The following is a 13949-nucleotide window of genomic DNA, read 5'->3' as shown; positions in this document are numbered from 1 at the left end:
AAAAAAAAAAAAAAAAAAAAAACAATAACTAATTTTTTTAATATTCAACATTTCTGTGTAATTTCATTGTGAAATTAAAAATAAAAGAACACAGTTTAGTTGTAAAATAAGTAAACTAAATAAATAACAAATAATATTTGCCAATAATGACATATTAATAATAAAATTAATAAATACTTTAATAAAAGCAACAAGAAAAAAACTAATAAATATATCAAATTTTGTTAATAAAATCTTGATAAAAATTTAAGAATTCTTTTATTTCTTTATTAGTTGTTGAATAGTAATAACTGCAAATAGTTTTCTATTCTTTAGAAAAAGTTGCCTGAAAAAATTTTTGGACATTCTTTGGAAGGCTAATATTTCATTGGCAAAAGTAGAAATTGACTGTAAACACTGAAATTTCCTATAGAAAAATAAAAAGTGAAATTTTCTAAAGAAACAGTTTAACTGAAAACCTTGAGTGAAATCAGTGAACTTGTATCATTAAAACGCATATAATCACCATTTAGTGTAAGTTCATTATATTTTTTTTATATTTTTAACATATAATTTTTTTTGTTTTGTATACAAAATATATTTTGTACAGCTCTTAAGAAATTTTACAATTTCTTCTGCTAAATATACGTAACTGGATAACAAAGAAAAGTAAAATGTTATATTACTTAAAATAATTTAAACTAGCAAATATAATAACTAGATGAATTTATTTTTTACGTTTTCTACGCATCTTTTATGTAACACAGCATCATCATCGTCAGTATCATTGGGAGAATTTGTAGAATCAGTTTGATTTGAGGTATTCTGATGTTGTTGTTTCGAGGCAGAACTATGTTGTTGAGCATCCCATTCTTTGCGTAATTCACTCAACATGCCAGGCGTTAAGAGACCCTGGGCTATTAAACGATCTGTAAGACGTCCACGAGTGGTGCTGGGTATACGTGGTTCTATAAATAATAACATTAAATGAAAGTATGTTTTTTATATTAATTGTTATACAAATTACCTTTTGTCTGCATAATACGTCTCATATTGTAGGTGGTGTCCACCATCATTAACACCATTATTAGCTTCAGTATTTTTGAGTAGTCTAGTAATTTGGAAAACTCCTTGCTGTATGATTTCATCAAGTTCCTTTTGTGCAGCTCTTACTGAGGCAGCATCGGGGAACAGATCCATAAAGCGATAGCTTAGCCAAAGATATAAATCCATGACATCGAATACCGCTTCTAAGTGCACTAAATCTACTATTGTTTTGGGTAATGTAAAAGGCCAACCGCAGTTTTTAGTAATGAATTCAAATGTAAGCGGTTCACCACGACTATATTGGCGGGTGATCTGTGGTAATCAATATACGTTTTTTAAAACCTATAAAAATAATATATAAAATAACTACTAACCTTCAAAAACATGGAACACACAAATGGCATTTTACGATTAATGGAGCACAGCAGAACACATAGCGTGCTCTCAAAGGCAAAGGAACATGTTGTATCATTTCGGCTAAAAATTTAAAGTCTTCTATATTACACATGAAATATAATGAGTCGTCTACGGTACAAAGATTCACGAAAATATCCTGTAAATGTAGTAAATTTTTATTAATTTATAGGTGAATTAAGGTTTTTTTGGACTCACCATTAAATTACTTAGTGTAGAATTAGGCAAATGATAAGCATACAATTCTATTTGATCGGCTGTTGGATGTAAACCCGCTTGTTTTAGTGGTTCTGGTGTTTGAGCCAGTATTTTTTTAAGGGTTTGTAAATCATCTGCCTTATAGGTGGTACAAATCCATGTTCCCATTGTGTACGAAAACGTCCTGCTCTACCGGCAATTTGTAATGCAGACGATACGGATATAGTATCAATTTCTCGCTCACCTTTTTCATTCATTGTTGGTTTGACCAGTGAATAAAAAATAATACGTCTTATACTCCTGTAAATTTGGAAGATATTAGAAAATGTGAAGTTAATTAAAATGTGTTTAAATATAATTAATATTTTAACAAATATAAAAAGACTAGATGAAATCAACTAACTTTATAAAACTATTGCTTATTTAATTTAAATAAAAAAATATGTACTCACAAATTTAAACCCATTCCAATGGCATCAGTGGCCACCATAACTTTACAACTATTATCGGGATCGTTAAATTTAGCAGCTTGGGCTAATTTTGTGCCTGGAGGTAAGCCACCGTAGATAACAGCAACTTCTTTACCTCTAAAATAAAAAAGTACAGAAAAGATAACAATAAAAAAATATTTTTAAAAATTAAAATAGCACACCTACCTTGCCTCAATTTCTCGGGAAACAGAATAAATATCATTTTTACTAAAGCAAACAATACAATCACCAGGTTGTATATTATCTAAACTAACTAAAGCGGAATCCTCTATTGTCAATTCGGTAAGACGCTTATAATTATGGACTTCAACTGTTTCATTGGTAGTTTCACAGATTTTCTGCAATAATTCTAAGGAACCGGCTTCGCCGCACACATGTACTTCATCGGCTATAAGACCGAGAAAGGCACGAGTCCAAGCCCAGCCTCTTTGGGGATCACGTAATTGTTGGATTTCATCAATTACGGCAACTTCATCTATAACATATATTGAATAAAGTTAACTAGTTATACACAAATTATTTGTTTATGACATCTTACAGGGTGTATTGACCGAAGTCATTTCCACGGTACAGGCCACATGAGCTGCAGGTGTATTCTCATTAATGCCATATTTTCGTTCTTCTCCAGTAACTAAATCACAAGGTGTGCCCTAGATTATTAAGATTTAATTCTTTTTAATACTGTTGGTAAAAATAGTAACAATGTGTAACAACAACAAAATTACTCAATATAAGACAAAGTACAGTGTGAAGATATATTTGAGTAGATCCAATCATATTTAGATTTTTATTACACCCTGAAAATCGAGTGGTATTCCAGAAAAACGGATTCTAAGCGTTGTCGCATTTAAAAAATTGTTTCGAACAAAAAACTGTACTAGGTCTCCTGAAGAGTAATATTATGCTTTCTTTATACCTTTTCATTAGCTTTATTAAACACCTCTGTGGCCAATAGCTTGAGAGGACCACAATAGACACCCGTCTTAGCTGAAAGAAATCTTTCCATAGCGTGATAAGTTTTTCCAGAGTTCGTGGGACCAGCATGGAAAACTATTTTTCTTGTAATAGCGCGAGCACTTGGATACCAATTGGCGGGTGTTCTTAAATCTGAAATCTTCTTTAAATCATCCATACATTCTAAATGTGGAAATATGGTTCTGGCATGCCCTATAAAATAGGGGAATATATCGTCTACATGACCAGCGCCATGTATAATATCACTAAATGTTATATGAAGATCTACAGGAAGATTTTCAGATTCTATGCAATAGCGTCTAAATGAGGCAAAAGCCTGTTGCTGTAAATAATCTGTAAAAAATAAACAAATTTTAATTAAAGAAATAAATTTAAATACAAAGAAATACTTACTATCTAAGCCATTTTCCGAGCACAAAGCTTTTATTTCCCTTCTTTGGGTGAATTTATTTAAAATTTTCAAAATTGCGGACTTTTCCAATTTGCCCGCTAGCTCGGACCCAACATCAATTTCATCAGCATTATGTTGCACTTGGACGGGTTTAAATAATGTTGAAACATTACCCGGCTGTTGTTTACGATTACGGGCTCCATGTATTGCTGTTGCATGCAAAAATCTTTGTGTAGCCCCCACTACACCTGCGACCGTTTCCAATCGTGGTAGTGCTGATATTAATGTTAAATTTTGCGTGGCCGTACATAGTAACGTTAAACTTCTACGAGAATTTTGCATTATTTTCAAACTCCAAACACTTTTAACTTAATTTTGCCAATAATTTCATTCACTAATTTAATGTATTTACAGTAATAATTAAAAAAAATTCAGCATCACACCGAATTGTATTGATTGTGATGCAATGAATTTGTTAGAAAACAATAAAATGTCAAAATTGGGAAATTTAACCTCAACTTTGATAAGAGTAAAATGTCATATGGAGAAAAATTCAAAGAATTGAAAACATATGACAACAGGGTTGTATTTATAATTAAATGAGATGCCAGACAAAGGTAATGCTAATAGCACATTTGTAAAACAACACTTGAAACATTAAAGTTTTTAATTGAATTAATTCAAAATTAACGATTATTTTAGAAATTGATGGATAAATAAAAATCCGATTTCAAAAACAAATTCAGAACTTTTGTCCCTACTTCGCTAATGTAAATCGTAATGTGAGTTCAATTAAACGTTAACGGTAACGTTAACAAACCTTCTCTTCTAATCTGGCATCTTAGTTAACCAAAAACAAAACTTTCTCTCATCTTTCTTTTCTCTTTTCAAGTGAAATGTCAAAACAAACGACGTAAAAAGAAAACAAATGTAAAATTTAACCACTAAATAAAAAAAATCGTCAACTGTATTGCAAATGAGTCATTTTAAATTTTAAAAATCTGCTGAAAAAAATTAAATTTGGATAAAAACTAAAATAAACTAAAACTCCACAATGGGTTTATTTGGTCAAACAAAATCAAAAGATCCCAAAGAACAGGTAAAGTGCATTTTTCGTTAAATGAAAAAAGTTATAAATTCAAGGTAAACACAAGTATGACGACATCATTTTCTAAAATGAAGAACCAAAACAAATGAAAATATTAATTTATCATCATTTCATGGATAGGTACAAGAATGGACGCATAAAATACGCAAGGAAAGTAATCAACTTGATCGTCAAATACGCAGCATACAAAGAGAAGAGGAAAAGGTGAAACGATCCCTTAAACAGGCAGCAGCTAAAAATGATCGCGACACTTGCATCATATTGGCTAAGGAAATAGTGGGAGCGCGTAAAGCCATTAATCGTATTTACACTTCAAAGGCCCACTTAAATTCAGTGCAATTGCAAATGAAAAATCAATTGGGTGAGTGGTGGGCATAATGAAATATTTTATGGGACAATTTACAAAATAATTTTTGTAGTCCACTATATTATAGTAATGAGGTTGTTATGAATTTGTACTGTTTAATGTACGTTCACATACATATATCAAATATTTGATGAAAGCCGTAACCACTATCACCCTTTTAAAGTTTATTACACAAATAGTCAAAACAAACTAAAATAGAAATAATTGGGAAGTGATCTAACTTTTCTGATAGGTATTCTCGAGCACAACAATAGTCTGTTTTTGAAATTTGACACACATCCAAAAACTTGAGATACGTAGAAAAAATTAATTTTAAAGTACTTAAAAGCCAGAAACTTAGTTGAATCTCTATCGATTTTAAGTTTTCAAGTGGATTATTGTATTATTGTATAATCTTCCTTTATTTACATCTTTACTTACTAAATATTTACAAATGAGATCTTATCTTTATATAGATATTACAACAAATAATGAATTGACTAGTGATATTTACAATATTTTTTTTTACATTATAATCTAATATAATAATATAATTTCTAAGGTAAAATGGGAAAAACCTTTATATGATTTTAAATGAATTCAAATATGAAGAAAAATTATATAGGTTTAAAGTTGTGCTATTAGTTGTAATAGCACCGTATAAACATATCATTTTCGATTTGGTGATTTGCATTTAACTTTGTATAATTTCTACACATTCTCTTATCATGGGATAAGAAGAACTTTCAATTTTTTCATAAAACTTGTTTTTAATTCTTTTATATAATCAGTAATTCTTTCGTAGCCAGTTTCTTCATGGATAAGGTATGTTGGGTATCTCCAGTGTTTGTTATATATCATTTTGAGACATTTGTTTTGAATAACTTGCAAACGATTCAAGTGACAGTTAGCTGCAGTACTCCATACAGGACATGCGTATGTTAATATGGGTCTTATAACACTTTTAAATAGAAGATTCTTATTTTTCATGTTCAGACATGAACGTTTATTTAGCAATGGCCATAGGGCTCTAAAAGCTTTAATTGCTTTTTTGCAGATTTCGTTGATATGCCGTTTGAATATAAGTTTTTTGTCCAACGTAACCCCCAAATATTTTACATCGTTTTGTATATTTATAACATTATTTCCTATTAACAAGGGACGCCGGGCCAATCTTTTAGGGGATTTGTTGAATGGGAAAATTATAGCCTGAGTCTTAATTGGATTTATTTTGATTTTCCATTTGTGAAAATATTTGTTGCAACTTACAAGTCCTTTTTCCATTTTCTTTAAGAGAGCACCGGTACTCTTGCTTGAAGTAATTAAAGCGGTATCATCTGCGTAATATGCAGTTTGCATGTACTTCGGAACTTTAAAGTCGGATGTATATATTGAATACAGGAGTGGTGACAAAACAGATCCTTGTGGCAGCCCAGTGGAAATATGTTTGTCAGATGAGGTCGTATTTTTAATTGCAACTTTGAAAATTCTATCGTCCATAAAATCAGCAATAAGTTTACTAAGATATTTCGGGATATTAGCAAGTAAAAGTTTATATAAAAGGCCGTTATGCCAAACAGTATCAAACGCCTTTTCTATATCTAGCAGGATAAGGCCCGTTGATATTTTGTTGTTCTTATTAGCAATTATTTTATTTTTTATCCTTTTTATTTGGTGAGTAGTGCTATGATCTTTTTTGAACCCAAATTGTTCTTTAGCAACAATGGAATTTGAATTTACAAATTCAATTAGGCGATGATGTAAAATTTTTTCCAATATTTTACCTAGATTGCTTAGCAAGCTAATAGGTCTGTAGCTGTTAGGGCTGTTTTTAGGCTTATTTGGTTTATTTATAGCTATAACCTTAGCGTTTTTAAAATTTTTTGGAAAATAATTAAGTTTAATGCAACTGTTAAAGAGAATGACTAACAATTTCAACGCTTTAATTGGCAGGTTCTTTAAAAGTATATTAGTGATATTGTCAAACCCAGGTGATTTGGAGGCTTTTAAAGATGACACAACACTTGTTATTTCTCCAAGATTTGTAAAAATGGCGGAATCAGAAGATGGGTTCTCCTTCCTAAAATCATTAACTCTTGCGTTAATGAATTTATCCATTGAATGTTTGTAGCTTGAGGTAAGATTATTTGCTTGGACAAATGTATTTGCTAAAATTTCAGCTTTCTCCTTATCATCTGTTATTTTGGTATTTCCATAGTTGATATATGGAATTTGGTGTTTACCTTTTTCTCGCAGACTTCTGCTAATTCTCCAAAAAGTTGTATCTCCTGGTTTTAAATTAGATAGTAATTGACACCATTTATTATTGCGTTCTGCTTTGATGTTTTTATCTATCATTTTAGTAAGAAGGTTTGCATATTGATTGTAAAATTGTTTCTCAACTGCATTTGAAGTTCTTTGACTTTTTCTTTTGTAGCTTCTTCTTAGTTTTATATATTTACAGATATTCTCAGGCAATTCAAAATAGTTTCGTTGAGTAACTTTGGGAGTTGATGCATTTCTTGCTTCTAAAATAATGTTGGTTAATTTGTTAATTTCATTATCAATTGTTTGCTTTGAATTGTAATCATCTATATTGAATACTATATGATTGTCAACAAAATTCTTAAAAATGTTCCAGTTCGTTAATCTATGATCATAGTAACTGATATCAGCAATTGAAGCCTTCGATCGTTTTATGGTGCAAATAATGGGACGATGATCTGAAGGAATTTCGTAACCCAACGTTCTTACTTCTATATTTAGTGCGGAATTACTAATTACCACATCGACCGTAGACGGTTGTCTATTACGTTGATGTGGGTATAATGTAGGACTATTTGGGTAGTATACGAAAAAGTTACAAGTTTGTTGTATGTTGTTGAGTATGACACCTGCTGTGTTACTTGTAGCACAATTCCAGGCGGAATGTTTAGCATTTAGGTCTCCTAAAACTATGTATTCATTGGCTGAAGGTGTAAGTTTATGAATATCATTAGAGAAATTATTGTTATAACGGGGCGAGTATGCAGAAGTTATTACAATCGGTCTATTATTTATTGTTATTTCTATAGATATATTTTCAATAGATCTAGTGTTAAATGTGAAGCAGTTTTTATGTTTTATAGATTTATGAACCAGTAAAGCGACGCCTCCTCCTCTTCCATCTGACCTGTCGTTTCTGTAGAAAAAGTAATTTTTTAAAAAGGGTTTGATGCCTTCCGTTAAAAATGTTTCGTTTAATGAAGCAATTTTTATATTTTCCCTTTCGAGCAATATTTCTAGTTGTTTTAATTTTGAAAAGTATGAAATTCCATTAACATTCAAATGAAGCATTTTAAATTCGTTTGAATTAGTGTAAGCCATGAGCATACTTTACCATAGACATAACAACTTTAATTTGTTGCACTTTTGATGTACATCTTTGTAAATCTTCCATAGCAGTTGTAAAGATATCGAAAAGTTCATCGACACTAAACAGATCGGAATTATTTTTCAGCTGGTTTGCGTATGAAACGTTGGCATTCATTATATTATTATTGTTGCGGCTTGTTGTATTGCCTAAGTTGGGAAATTCCACACCGTTGAATTGGAATGTATTTAGATTTTGCTGTACTCTGTTATTATTATGAGATTTAGTTGTTACTCTTGCCCTCGTCTCCAGATAAAGAGAACGTAGTGGACAATTTATGTCGTTTGCTGCATGATCAGTTCTTTCTTTTCCATGTTTTTTACAATTAAAACAAGTAAAAACAGCTGGTCGCTTTTCATTTGTATTAAATGGACAAACATTTGTATGATGGTTTTCTGCGCATATCATGCAAGCGGCACCTCGATGACAATGCTCTCCACCATGACCATACATTAGACAGTTCCAACATTGTGTTGGTCTATCATTTTTCTTCGGTCTGTATTTTTTCCATGTAATAATTACGTTAGCTATAGTTCTCACATTTTTTAAATAACTTGGATTAAAGTTTTTTCGAATAAATTGTACCTTATACACTGCATTATTATCCGAGCTAAATTTGGTAATAATTTCAGTTACAGCAGATGGTGACAAGTTGTAGCTCTCCAATTCGGATTTGATATCGTCTGCTTTGATACGAGGTAAGCCATGCAAGAAGGTGGTGTATAACCTATTATCTTTCGAATTATACGAATGGAACTCAATTTGATTTTCCTTTAGTGTTTGCATACAGCTTTTATATACTGCCTGGTTTGGAGTGAATACTTTGGTACCAATGGAAGTACGCTTAAAAAAGCATTCCTTACCTAATAAATTTTGGATTTCGGAAAATGATACATTGATTTCCACTACAATAGGTGGTGGCTTACGTTCCTTTACTTCATTTATATTTGTTGCTGGAGCTACATCCATATCATTTTGACCCCCCAGGATACTAAATCTATTTCCCAACGAAGATGGAATATTTGGATAAACATGCCCTGGTTGTTTAGTTGACTTTATCTTAGCATTGCGCTTTTTGTTCCTAGATTTTTTGGCCCCTGGGGCCATTTTAGGTGGTGTGTTATTAGTTTCTATTTAAAAAATTGACTATCACGTGTGAGTTCAATAAGAACGTGTGTAGGCAATTACAAAAACAATAGTGTTATCTTTATTTTTAATATGTATAAAGATTTGCTGTGCGCTTATGTTGCTGAGACTACCGTTCGTTATGAATATCAGATGTGAACTGTTTCAAGTGGATTAGAAAAAGTTGAGTTGTATATATTTTATTTAAAAACCCCTAATAATTCTGTATAACATTCTCGAGCAAAGACTAATATAAAGTCTTTGATGACGGCATGCATGGGGAATATATACATATGTAGATTCAACTGAAGCCTGATTCATTAAAAAATCATCATTAACAATAAGGTTCATTTATTCTGATTTTTGTAATGATCGGAACTGTTTTATTCTAGTCTCCATATAAACCTTTCATCAGTGACTTGAACAGCGTATTTCACTTATAAAAACTAATATCACATATTTGGTATAAATAACATTTATATAAACATAAATTCCACCACCTAATATTTTTAGGATCGGTTCATATTTTACGCTCAGTTTGGTTCTTCAGTTTTTCAACAATTTTGTGCAAACGGTGCAAAAATAAAACCAAAAATATGTTTGTTGATGAAAAGCACACATATTTCTCCACGTTGCTTAAACATATAAATCATAGATAGATAGATAGATAGATAGATAGATAGATAGATAGATAGATAGATAGATAGATAGATAGATAGATAGATAGATAGATAGATAGATAGATAGATCGATAGATAGATAGCTCGCTCGCTAGATAGATCGATAGATCGCTAGCTCGCTCGATAGCTCGCTCGCTCGCTCGCTCGCTCGCTCGCTCGCTCGCTAGCTCGCTCGCTAGCTCGCTCGCTCGCTCGCTAGCTCGCTCCTCGCTCGCTCGCTCGCTCGCTCGCTCGCTCGCTCCTCGCTCGCTCGCTCGCTCGCTCGCTCGCTCCTCGCTCGCTCGCTCGCTCGCTCGCTCGCTCGCTCGCTCGCTCGCTCTCTCGCTCGCTCGCTGCTCGCTCGCTCGCTCGCTCGCTCGCTCGCTCGCTCGCTCGCTCGCTCGCTCGCTCGCTCCGCTACTCGCTCGCTCGCTCGCTCGCTCGCTCGCTCGCTCGCTCGCTCGCTCGCTCGCTCGCTCGCTCGCTCGCTCGCTCGCTCGCTCGCTCGCTCGCTCGCTCGCTCGCTCGCTCGCTCGCTCGCTCGCTCGCTCGCTCGCTCGCTCGCTCGCTCGCTCGCTCGCTCGCTCGCTCGCTCGCTCGCTCGCTCGCTCGCTCGCTCGCTCGCTCGCTCGCTAGCTCGCTCGCTCGCTCCGCTCGCTCGCTCCCGCTCGCTCGCTCTCCCGCTCGCTCGCTCGCTCGCTAGCTCGCTCGCTCGCTCGCTCGCTCGCTCGCTCGCTCGCTCGCTCGCTCGCTCGCTCGCTCGCTCGCTCGCTCGCTCGCTCGCTCGCTCGCTCGCTCGCTCGCTCGCTCGCTCGCTCGCTCGCTCGCTCGCTCGCTCGCTCGCTCGCTCGCTCGCTCGCTCGCTCGCTCGCTCGCTCGCTCGCTCGCTCGCTCGCTCGCTCGCTCGCTCGCTCGCTCGCTCGCTCGCTCGCTCGCTCGCTCGCTCGCTCGCTCGCTCGCTCGCTCGCTCGCTCGCTCGCTCGCTCGCTCGCTCGCTCGCTCGCTCGCTCGCTCGCTCGCTCGCTCGCTCGCTCGCTCGCTCGCTCGCTCGCTCGCTCGCTCGCTCGCTCGCTCGCTCGCTCGCTCGCTCGCTCGCTCGCTCGCTAGCTCGCTCGCTCGCTCGCTCGCTCGCTCGCTCGCTCGCTAGCTCGCTCGCTAGCTCGCTCGCTCGCTCGCTCGATCGCTTAACCCACGTTATTTCTGGAAGGGGACTTTTTATGGCGGCTACGGTTAATAAGTCTGGATATTTATGAGCTAAATGACCCAATCGGCAACGTGGGCTGTTTGGGATAGATTATAGACAGATTTCAATCATTTCCTTATACAATTTAACCATAAGAGGTAAAACTCGGAAATCGGTTATATCTCGAGAAGAAATCATGTGATTTCAAATTTATTCAGCTGTTTCAAATAATGTTTACAAAATAATTAATTTTAAAAGTTATTAATGGAAAAGTTATTTTGCAAACATTTTTCTTTGTTATGGTAGGTAGGTTATTTAGAGGAAATTTAAATTAAACTCATTTTTTAATTCAGAAGCAGATGAAATTAAATTAAAATTTTATTATTTTGAAGATATTTAACATTCAATTTAACTGAATTTATCAGGAAATTATATTAACTATATGGAATAAGAATTAAATCTTGGATATTATAAGATGGTGTGATAAAATTACATCCCGATTTTTTAGTAATATTAAAAGTTCTAACTATGGTAGGGTGATCTACTCAACTAGATCTATAAACTTCACTTGGTCACATGTAAAGTATTTGGGAATTAATTATTTCAAAGCTTTGGCTGTAGAAAATAGAAAAGAGAATGGATTAATTATCCTATTAAGCAGATGAGATTGTGTAGCTCTCATCTTTCTTTATCATCGTTAAATTATAGTCTTAAAAGTTCTTACCGATCAGTAATCAGTTATAAGTGAGTCTTCACATGTCTTATCACATTAATGTTATCGTCGTTTTAGTGACAATCTTTGACCATATTATCTTAGACACTTGTCCGTACCATACTCAGAAGATACTTTCAAACAATTTCGTAACGAAAAAAATTAGGAGTGCATTCAAGAAGTAAAATATTATAAAACCTAAAAATGCTTATAAAAGCCAAAACATGCCTTTGTTGAGCTAGAAAGTTCAATTTATGAAAAATATTCTTACAGCAACTTTGCGTGTAGCTGGTTCCCTACAAAAATCCACCGAAGTAATGCAGGCAATGCAAAATTTGGTACGCTAATCCGGAATTGGCTGGCATAATGCGTGATATGTCCAAAGAAATGATGAAAGCGGGTATTATTGAAGAAATGCTTGAAGAAACTATGGAATCCCTGGAGGAGACTGAGGAAATGGAAGAGGAGGCTGCCAAGGAAGTCGATAAAGTTTTGTGGGAAATCACAAATGGTAAATTGGGTGAAGCTCCCCTACCACCCGATGAGTTGACTCCCGCTGAACAACAAAAAGTACCAGCTGCTGCTGTTGCAGTCACCGCAGATGTGGGTGATGATGATGATGAAGAAGATGACCTACAGGAAATGCAATCACGTTTGGCTTCGTTGCGGTCGTAAGAAAAAAGCTAAGCATTATTGAATCGTCGTGTACTTTTTATAAAATTTATCATTTAATTTGTCCATTATTTTATTAAATGGTTTTTATTTAAAATGATATATTTTATTTAAATTAATTGTATTTTTTAAGTTTATATTTTATTTGTTAATTTTTTTTTATAAAATTCTGGTATTAATAATTTTAACTCTGTTTAAAATTCAATCTTTTCTTTCATATATTAAGTATTTAATATCTTTTGATAGTGTAAAAAACCTGAATAAATATTTATTTAAAAAAAAACTATTTTGATGCTGTTTTTAATAATCAGGCAAAGAGTTTCGATAACGCCGCTCGTAGTATGGATAATGTGTCCAAAAAACTAAAAAAATTTTGAAAACTATTTCTGCTAATTGATGAATTCGCGATAACAAATTTCAAATTTTATTTTCAATTTTGAATTTCAGTGCAAAAGTCTATATAAAATAAGTTTTATTTCAATTTAAAAATAAAACTCAACATAAAGCTATTTCTTTCTACATTTTTTAAAACATCCACTTTAATGTACATTCATATCCCTAATTGTTTAAATTGTAGTGACAGTTATAAAAAATGCTCTGTTAAATACCCGCATATTAAAGTTCAACAAATCGTATTTTAAGGACATTATCATTTTGTCCTTAGTGAATATTGATAAAGGATTTTTATGTGAAAAAAATAATATATTCTTGATTAAGGTTTCACTTGAATACGTCAAGTGCACAAAATATTACTTGAAAAGACCAATTTTAAATATTAAATACAAAAATTATAAAAAAGATAAAAATATCAAGCACAAAATTTTAATAATTTTGGACAAAAGAATCATTAAACCATAAGAAAATATTTGATTTTAGAACAAATATTAAAAAAATTGTAGATGAATGGAAGAGAAAAAGAAAAATCAACAAAAAAATAAAATTCATAGATATTAAAGATTAACGCATAAAATGAGGGGAAAAAATAGGCATAAAAAGACGAAAAATGGTCATATTAAAAAATGTTTATTAAAATATGTCTATCTATTGTATCTAATGCGGGGCAGGACTAGAAGTAATATACGGGTAACTAACTAACTAACTAACTAACTAACTAACTAACTAACTACTACTAACTAACTAACTAACTAACTAACTAACTAACTAACTAACTAACTAACTAACTAACTAACTAACTACCTAACTAACTAACTAACTAACTAACTAACTAACTAACTAC

The 13949-nt window shown here is 33.7% G+C and overlaps 3 protein-coding genes across 3 annotated transcripts; 1 reads left to right on the top strand and 2 right to left on the bottom strand.

Annotated features, from left to right (window-relative positions):
• Nucleotides 1–501: 501 nt before the first annotated feature.
• On the bottom strand, nucleotides 502–3997 carry LOC119614594 (ATP-dependent RNA helicase SUV3 homolog, mitochondrial-like). Its single transcript, XM_037970708.1, is given in 12 exon segments — nucleotides 502–947; nucleotides 1007–1047; nucleotides 1049–1338; nucleotides 1401–1441; nucleotides 1444–1579; nucleotides 1639–1790; nucleotides 1793–1938; nucleotides 2091–2225; nucleotides 2295–2604; nucleotides 2668–2779; nucleotides 3046–3437; nucleotides 3498–3997. Coding segments are annotated over 12 exon segments (2346 nt in total). The 5' UTR covers nucleotides 3838–3997; the 3' UTR covers nucleotides 502–696.
• A 389-nt stretch (nucleotides 3998–4386) lies between these two features.
• LOC119614590 (charged multivesicular body protein 3-like) lies at nucleotides 4387–12993 on the top strand. The gene is given in 4 exon segments (XM_037970704.1): nucleotides 4387–4594; nucleotides 4724–4964; nucleotides 12314–12384; nucleotides 12386–12993. Coding segments are annotated over 4 exon segments (687 nt in total). The 5' UTR covers nucleotides 4387–4549; the 3' UTR covers nucleotides 12716–12993.
• On the bottom strand, nucleotides 6621–8826 carry LOC119614591. Its single transcript, XM_037970705.1, has 2 exons — nucleotides 8329–8826; nucleotides 6621–8130 (listed from the first exon to the last, which is right to left on the bottom strand). The coding sequence occupies exons 1-2, from the start codon at nucleotides 8812–8814 to the stop codon at nucleotides 8080–8082; spliced, it is 537 nt and encodes a 178-aa protein (XP_037826633.1). The 5' UTR covers nucleotides 8815–8826; the 3' UTR covers nucleotides 6621–8079.
• Nucleotides 12994–13949: the final 956 nt, after the last annotated feature.

Source organism: Lucilia sericata, unplaced genomic scaffold, assembly GCF_015586225.1.
Source record: "Lucilia sericata isolate MDLA Ls3-8-SP2 unplaced genomic scaffold, ASM1558622v1 Contig003108F_arrow, whole genome shotgun sequence".
Taxonomy (NCBI): Eukaryota; Metazoa; Arthropoda; class Insecta; order Diptera; family Calliphoridae; genus Lucilia; species Lucilia sericata.
Note: the sequence above shows the minus strand (reverse complement) of the source record. Positions and strands in the feature narration are given on the sequence as shown.